General features: G+C 38.4%; 1 protein-coding gene across 1 annotated transcript; it reads right to left on the bottom strand.

Annotated features, from left to right (window-relative positions):
* Nucleotides 1–50: 50 nt before the first annotated feature.
* Nucleotides 51–8,109, bottom strand: tnfrsf1a (tumor necrosis factor receptor superfamily, member 1a). Its single transcript, XM_007550126.2, has 10 exons — nt 7,890–8,109; nt 5,794–5,883; nt 5,602–5,695; nt 5,376–5,498; nt 5,125–5,280; nt 4,951–5,029; nt 4,310–4,359; nt 2,792–2,964; nt 2,596–2,707; nt 51–2,482 (listed from the first exon to the last, which is right to left on the bottom strand). Exons 2-10 carry the CDS (start codon nt 5,845–5,847, stop codon nt 2,184–2,186), a joined length of 1,140 nt encoding a protein of 379 aa, XP_007550188.1. The 5' UTR covers nt 5,848–5,883; nt 7,890–8,109; the 3' UTR covers nt 51–2,183.
* Between the last annotated feature and the right edge of the window lie 296 nt (nt 8,110–8,405).

The raw sequence follows: 8,405 nt of genomic DNA, 5'->3' as shown, positions 1-8,405 counted from the left end.
TTTTCCTCCCCCCCGACGCCGCACGCACCCTCAGATGAGTCTCAGACATGCAAAAAATTCACATCACCTTTATTCAAAACCCAAACATATAATACAGTGTCAAGCAACAAAGAAAAGTGCTCTTAGAGTTACGCTTCTTCCGTCCCAAGCTCGTCTCCAAGGATGGCATGAGTATAAAAACTGAAGTAGACTTGAGACAAGGCGTGTCAAAGATAATGCTTGCATGATTGGGGCTTAGAAGAATGCTACTGAGGCGGTGAAAAGCCTGCGATGCACAGCAGAGTTGTTCTTCGCTCAGGAGGAACAAAGCACTTCCCCGGCTTCATTGTTTCCAACAAAGCAGATCTGACTTTTCTTTTTTTGTTTTTTCTACTCCAGCGCAACAGGGAACTGCTATGAAAATATGACAAGCTTTAATCTAACCAGACAACATTTTATCTGCATGTTTAAGTTCGTTCACGACAGTGAAAATGTGTAATAGTTATAAAAAATGTAGCTTAACAGACCTCAGTGAAATGACACAGCAATTACAATCTATTAAACTCTTAACAAAAATAATAAAGCTTTGTAAAATAAATGCTTTATATATTTCAGAGATATAAAACTTCTCTACTGTGAAACTCTTGAATAAAAAGACCAACAATATAATCACAATTAAACAAGTGCAGACTTACTTGAGTCCCTTTTTTGTAAAATTAGTTTAAAATAAAAGCCGTTTAGCTTCTGAAGAAGCACCAACCAAAAGGTTTGATAATAAAGTAAGAGATGCACCAATCAATAGCTTAGGATCAAAATTCAAAATATTTCTCTGATCGGTTCTAATCAAACATTTCCTATTCATCAAATGCATCACGACGAAAAACTCCAACACTTTTCAGTCTTTAAATGCATCATTAACTTTGAAGCATAAATGAAGATAATCGAGTAATGTGATTACTTTATTTTGGTTTGAAAACTAAACAGTTTATCAAAGCATCTTCTGCAGATTTTTTTGTCTTGTATGAGTCTTAATTTTTTAGAAAAAAAGGATCTGAATTAGATTGTGAACCAGAAAAAGCCTGATTGGTGCATCTCTAAATAAAATCTAAACGTACAAGTTTTGTTCGCTAACTCAAAGAGACTTTGTTAAAAAATATTTTGTGTGTTTCCTGTTTCTAGTTCAGGTTAGTCGGCTGAATCGACCAACTGCACAACGTGTACAGGAACAATATTCTTTCAAAAAGTAGCTAGAAAAGTGCAAAACTAACATAAACTCAGAATTGGACCCATTTAAATCCTCACATCAGCAAAAACGGGTCACTTTAAATGAAATCTCAAACATATCACTCTACCACCAAAGTGTTGATTATCAGTCTTCTCTGTCAACTCTCTCCTCCATTAACGCAATAAAACCTGGTAAACTTTTAGATTTCTAAGGTAACTCAGAAATTATTATGGAAATTTTTTCAGTTCAAAGCGAAACTTAATGGAATCGTTTTGCTTCCATTAAAAAAACAAAAACACTTGAGCTTAAAATGTTAAATGAAATTAATATTTCTTGATTTTGTTCTAAAATGGCAAAAGTAAGTCAGTAGATGAGAAGATAACCACAGTTTTCAAGCCCCATAAAATCTTATCGCAAGCCAAGAAAACCACAAATCTGTTTTTTTCTGCTTCATTTAAAGTCAGATGTTTTACTTTTTTATTTACTTGAACCTCTGTTGGTCCAACTTTTCTTCAAGTTGAATGCATAAAATGCTCAGAAGCAAATTATCTTGAACTTGCAGCCAGATTCTGGATTATCAGGGCATAAAATTTGAATTTTAACCTCAGATATAAATGGAGGATCATGTTAAGTTTTTGTCAACTTTTTGTTACAATAAGTACATCAAATCTTCACAACTGATGAAGGGAATCTGTGCTGCACTTCTCATCTACATCTCAGTAAATGTAAAAACATTCATAGTAAAAACAGTTCTTGATAAAGCTGCATTTGTTTGGTCCGTTTGCTTGAGTCCCGTTTGATTCTTTGCTGGCACAGTGGAGGATCCGAGGGAAAGCTCTCCGTCCTGCTGGTGGAATAAAACTGCTCCTTTGGTTTTAGCACCGTGTCCACTTTAATCCACCCTCTGCAGGGTCCCTAGGTGAACAATACTTGGTTCTGTAAGCTTTTTTTTTTTAAGTCCAGGCTGGCGGGGATTGCATCACTGAATGGCATACTTTGTCTCCAGTTCCTCGGCTGCTCGGCTCAGGTGAAGCTGTCTCAGTTTGCTTAAGAGCTCCTCCAAAACCTGCCGGTTTACAGTTTCAGCCTTTCCCCCTCCGACTGTCTGCGGCGCCCTCTGGGCCCAGACCCGCAGCATCTGGTAGTGAGCCTCCCGGCAGTACCTGTTGTCCATCTCTGCTTGCTCGATCTCTGTGTCGGTGACGCCGAGAGCGCGAACCAGCTGCTTCATCTGCTGCAAGGGAACCAGATCCAGCACTGAGTAGATGAGGTCGGGGACTGCAGAACAGGGGGCGGGGGCGGGGAGGGGGGAAACATAAAGAGTCAGCACAGTTGTTTTTTTTCTTCTGTTTTTTATGAGTTGAAGTCAGCGGATGCAGTAATAGACTTACTCATCGGGACACAGTCAGGCAGCTTGGATAACTCCTGCTCAACAAGAGAGGTTTCGGCAGCCTCCTCCAGACTGGTTTCCACTGAAGTCTCATTAATACTCACCAGGAAATCCTAGCAGACAAGAAAACAAGCATTACGAACCATACACGCACACGAAACTGAACAAAGCAGCCACACACAGGACAGTCAGGATACCTTGCTCTGCTCCTTTTGCTGGACAGATGATCTGGAGGACAGACTCAGCATCTTCTTATTGAATGAGCGTTTTGTGACTATGAAGGTGATTAAAATCCCCAAAACCAGCAAAACCACCAGAACTGAAAATCCGATGATCACATTCATAAATTGTGGGTGAGGATGGACAGGACCTTGAGAAAGAGCCAGAGATTACTCGTTAAAAAACACGAAATATTTTACTTTGTTGTATCTGTGTTGGTGAATTGCTTCTTTAAATTGCATTCCTGCTGAATACAATTAGATCTTTTATGGATTTTTAACATTATTACTACTCTTGTGAATGTACTGACACCGACAGAACTGTTCATATTTAAGTGATAGACCAATGCAGTTGTGAAGAGAAAGGAAAATCATTCACTCGACATTATGGATGTAATGTATATTTATTTATTTTGTTTTAATTTCAGCAGCTTGGTACATACAGAGACTGAAATATTTGTTTATTCTTCTTAGCTAAACATCTCAACCCCAGAGAGATTGGATGGACAGCCTGTGTAATCAAGTCGTGCCGCAGATTCTCTTACTTTGACTAGGTCATACGCACTGATTGTTTTCCTGCTTTTAGGTGAAGCTTTTAGGTGAAGCTCCACTTTTGCAGGTTTTCTTTCAAGATAGCAGCATATTTAGCTTATGCACGTTTCTACCAACTTTGACCAACTTCCTGGTTCCTATTAGAGAAAAACATCTTCACAGCATGATACTGCCACCACCGTGCCACAGCCATTAGTCTCTCTCAACAGAGGCTTTTCATCTGATTGAAAAGTAATCCATCAGATATTGTTTTATATCCTAATTCTGCTTAAAACCTCTCCACAACTTTAACCCCAACATCTCTGCTGTGTTTGGGTTTTGTGATTTTATGTTTGCTCTGTAATGCTCTCTAACAAACCTCCTTCAAACACCAGCTGTTGCTACGCAGAGATTAAACTGCACACAATTGGTAGCAGTTAGCTTTATTTAGGGGTATCAGAGTAAAATGGGCAGAATGCACATAAACTTACACCTGTCTTTCGAGCTCAATTTGAAAACAGGAAAACATTCAGTGCCATTTTGTGTTTTGTGTTCTCACAGTAAAATCCCAAAGAAACGCAGTGAGGTTTGTGGCTATCATGAGACAAAACACGAAAAGGTCAAGGGACGTGAATGCCTTGTGTTGTACAAGGCTACCAGTAGTGACGGTCTTTGTCACAGGTTTGCTGATGTTGACACAAACTACAGAAAAGGAGAACTGCCCCACCACCAAACACTACTGTCACCACTACCGCCTCTTCTGAGAATGCAGTCTTCCTTACAAAGGAGTCAAAACTGGGATATTACTTTTTTCAAGAGTAGTTTTCTGGAAATTTTTCGAACTTTAAAAGTCGGCGTCCCAGAGTTTAAAAAGGAGAAGAAAACGTGAGTCAGGGTGAAGTTTGGAAACACTTCTGCTCTTAGTGGGACTGTGTGGTTGATGTCGGTGGCCGTGCCGGCGCTTACCTTTTGGCGGAGCAGGAGTTGTACAGTGTTGTGCGCACTTCAGAGAACAACTGTGAAGAACAAAGAGGATGTTTGAGAACACGGAGGGGAAGTAGCACGTCTTCATAGGAAGTGATTAACATAAAGGCTGACTTGCTTTTACAGCGTCCGCTCTGTAACTCTGCATGTACTCTTTGAAAGACACCATCAGGCATAAGTGAACGCCAAATAAAGCTCTACCAGTTCGGTAGGAAATGGACAGAAAACATCTGCAGATCTCATGAAGTTAAATTCCCTAAATGTGATTCGAGTTCTGCTTTGACATTTTATCCGATAATTAACACAAAAGCTCCAAAGAAACAGTTCATATTTTTATAATCAGCTTATTTTTTCAAATCTCTCTCTCTTTTTTTTTAAATTTCCATTTAAATACCGAGCTCTTTTTTTTTAAGGGCTTGAAAAATGCCAGTGAGCAACTTTCAGTGTGTCATAACTTCTCCTGTATTGCCAACAAATGGAAATGTTGAACAAAGTCGGACGTGAGATGCAAGTTTCAATTCTACAAAACAACTTCCCCAAATGAACGTGTCAACAAAAAAACTCCCATCAGAAGCAGAGAGATGGGAACGAAGAGCGCTAACGTGAAAGCATGGCTGACTTACCGGCTGCAGGGCTCACACTTGCCCTTCTCTCTGAAAAAGTTCTCCTGGCAATCACACACGGTGTTGGTTTCAGGTGTACCTGTGCAACACAAGTATTTATTTAAACAGGGTTCAAATAAAGGCCTCGACTGAGTGAAAGATTAATTTATAATTCAATATGATGTTAAGACTCACATGGCTGTATTTCGATCTCATTCAGTCCACATGTCTTACATTTCAAACAGTCGTATGTTTCTGAATCAATGTTATTTTTATAGTAGCCTTTATTGCATTGACATTTAGTGTTGCTATCGTTTCGACATGCTGATACCTGATATTCAAGCTTTGAAACTGTAAAAAAGCAAACAAGTTTAAAATGAGTCAATTTAATTACTGCTAATCACAATTCCCACGCAATGCATTAGAAAAAGGTAATGTTGCTTTACCTTTGCACGTTTTGCATCTTCTGCAGGTAAGACTGAAGTTTATCTGGTCTGAGAATTCACCATCACCACAAGGCTCACAGACACTAATTGTATTGCTGGTACATTTTTCTACTAGTTTGAAACCTGAAAGAAAAAAACAACAAAACAAATCCAGTTAAAAAAACCCTAAAATGACGCCATGAGATTTTTGTCTTTATTTGCCTGAATCATCGCAGGGTTACTGTACCAGGATGGCATTTGTTGCAACAATTTCCATCCTCCACTTCATACTCCCAGGGTTTACATTTGTTCTCTATCGTCAACACACCACTGCTCATTAGCTAAAACAAAGAACATATAGCATGCATAAATTTGCAAAAAGTAATTTCCACAAAAGTGTAACTTTTTTTATGTTTTATGAACTTGGAGCCGTTCTCACCATCAGGAGCAAGACGGTGAATGTACATCTTCCTTGGTTCCCTATTCCCTCCATATTTCTGTGGATTTAATTCAATCCATTTGAGACCACCTGAAAGAAAACAGTCTGTGAACGACACCTTCAATACAAGCTGTGTTTTACGCTTTAAAAGAATTAAAGAAAAACATTTGCTCTGGGAAATTTCACTGGAATATCGTACATTACCAGGAATCAGCACAAAAACATCTGTTTTTTGCATAAACCACATCAAAAGTCTCTTCCTGCGCCTCGGATTGAACTCGCGATCTGCTTCTAATTCATGTTGCCTTTTCATCTGCGCTTGAATGCTGAGTGAGCAAACGTCTGGCAAACATCAGCCCTCCAGAATCGCCTTCTTCCTACGAACATTCGCCCACTCGTTCACTGTCACAGGCTGCCTGGCCTCAGGCCAATTCATTGTTACCAAAGCTTTTATCAGTGCAAACATGTTACTGTACTCTGGGAAATTTAAAACAGAAAATCATAAAACGCTGACTTTATGGTATTTTATTTGGTTACATTTCTAAGAGCTATTTTTGAATGTTAAAATTGCAACAACTTTTCAGGAGACTCTGGCTAAAAGTGATCCTGGTAGTTAAGGGGTAGTCTAAAACTTTTCAAGATTTATTTTTTTATTTTTAAAAATAAATATAAATCTTTTGGCATCTTCACTTGGCATAAACCCAGCACAGTTGGTTGTCAGCAGCAGAAACTAAGAGTCTCTGCTGATCATGTGAACTGGGAGCATTTAAAACATTTCCAGAGTTTTTACCTGATAGAGACAATGTAAAAAAAAAAAAAAACCCATCAACTTAAACTGTTGGAATATTTTTGTTTTTAACACCACATTGTTTCTAGATCAAAAATGCTTTAAATAAAAGTAATCAATGAATTAGAAGCAGCATCCATTTTTCTTAAATAATCTTTGGGTTCTTTGTAAATAATTATCCAATGCAAAAGGGGAAAAGCTTAATTAAAAAGCATCTTCATAAATCTGTGTGACTTTTTGACTTTTTCCAGATTGTAGAAACCCACAATAGTTTGGTCCAGGTGTTCCCATCCACTAGCATTAGCTAATCTGGATTCATACAGAATGATGACGCTGTGGTATTAACGACAACAGGAAAGATAAATCTTTTAATGCATCCTCTCCTCTGTTCAAAAATAATGATTCCCTAACAATCCTGCCAACACCTGAGGCATCTGATAAGACAAAATCCAGAATGTGAGGAAAATAAATGTTAAGATGAGGAGCTGTGCCTATAAGAGAGCACACATATTATAATCCACTGTAGATTTTGTTTTAATCAACTGTGACGATTTGATTATTTGCTGCACCATTTGATCTCAAGTGGATGTAGATATTAAGAACTGTAAGAAGTGCAAAAAGAGACATTTCAGGGTAATAGTTGTAGATTAAACGCCTTATTTACTCATTATTATACATCAGGTGTATTTTTTATGCGGGATTAGTCACAGAATCAGTTCAGTCTACTTTAAATAGTAATTATTTTCTCTAGAAACAGAGGAAACACGCAAACCAAATCATAGCTGATGACAAAACATTGGATCTGATAAGAATGAGGTGTTTTTTTTGTTGTTTTTTTTATTGAGAATCTGGCACAACAAAACTCGGAAGCTATAAAACAAATTCAATTTAAAGTTAACTCAATTATTACTTTTAACCACGTAAATGTTTATGCTGTAAATCCTCCGTAGATTTCTATTTAAAATGTTCGTTTTAGGGCTATAGAGATAAAACGTTTTACAGCAGATGTCATTTCTGCGCCACAGTTTGGCAGCCGCCACTTCCCTGTCGCGCTGCGCAAACTTCAGACTGGGGTACAAACTTTATCATAAAAAACCCAAAACAAAACAACAACTCCAAAACCTTTTGGACTGCCACATTAAAACTACTCGCACAAACCCAACAAACTCCGCTGGGAATATCTAAATATGCAAGAATTATAACTGTTTTCCCTATAGTTTCGGTTTAGGCACCACATTACGCCCACTGCACCTTCATGATATGAATCGCTGTTCCCACAAACGTGCAGAAATATTTTACAGTGATTTACCTGAGGAATTTTCGTCAGAGCGATGGACCCCTCGGTGCTTTTCCTCCACACATCGGAGATCAGGGTTTGTTTTTCATTAAAAATGCCGTTTTCTGCTCTTTAACCCGGAGCGCTCAGCACTACCGGAGCTGCTGCTTGGCTCGCTGCTGAGGATGGAGGCGTGTTTAACCGGGAAATGGCTGCGCGACGAACATATTTCAAGGAATAGTGACACAGTTTGGCAAGAAGGCCAAAAAAAACAAAACAACCCCAAGTCTAGCTGGAGTGGCTACGTAGAGGATGCGAAACATTAGCTGAACTGCGGTCAGATAATCAATCACATGACTGGAATAGGAATATAAATGAAAAAAATAAAAAAAATCACAAAATCTTCCAGGGTGTTTCTCTCTAAATTTTGTACCCTTTTGTATCTTGACAAATGTCAGTCAAAAATCCCAGGGCAAAATAAACATACAGATATTTGTATGTGGCCAGAAATAAAATAATAACCTGGCAGTTTATTTAAAAAAGTGATAT

This window comes from Poecilia formosa, unplaced genomic scaffold (assembly GCF_000485575.1).
Source record: "Poecilia formosa unplaced genomic scaffold, Poecilia_formosa-5.1.2 Scaffold34, whole genome shotgun sequence".
Lineage (NCBI taxonomy): Eukaryota > Metazoa > Chordata > Actinopteri > Cyprinodontiformes > Poeciliidae > Poecilia > Poecilia formosa.
Note: the sequence above shows the minus strand (reverse complement) of the source record. Positions and strands in the feature narration are given on the sequence as shown.

Bases quoted from the DNA above. Each gene is read 5' to 3' on its own strand.
- tnfrsf1a (XM_007550126.2), bottom strand. From the start codon at position 5,847: ATGGAGGGAATAGGGAACCAAGGAAGATGTACATTCACCGTCTTGCTC. The intron at 5,499-5,601 runs GTACAGTAACCC...TTTTTCTTTCAG, and splicing joins TTGCAACAAATGCCATCCTG to GTTTCAAACTAGTAGAAAAA. The intron at 2,483-2,595 runs GTAAGTCTATTA...CCTGTTCTGCAG, and splicing joins GCCTGACTGTGTCCCGATGA to TCCCCGACCTCATCTACTCA.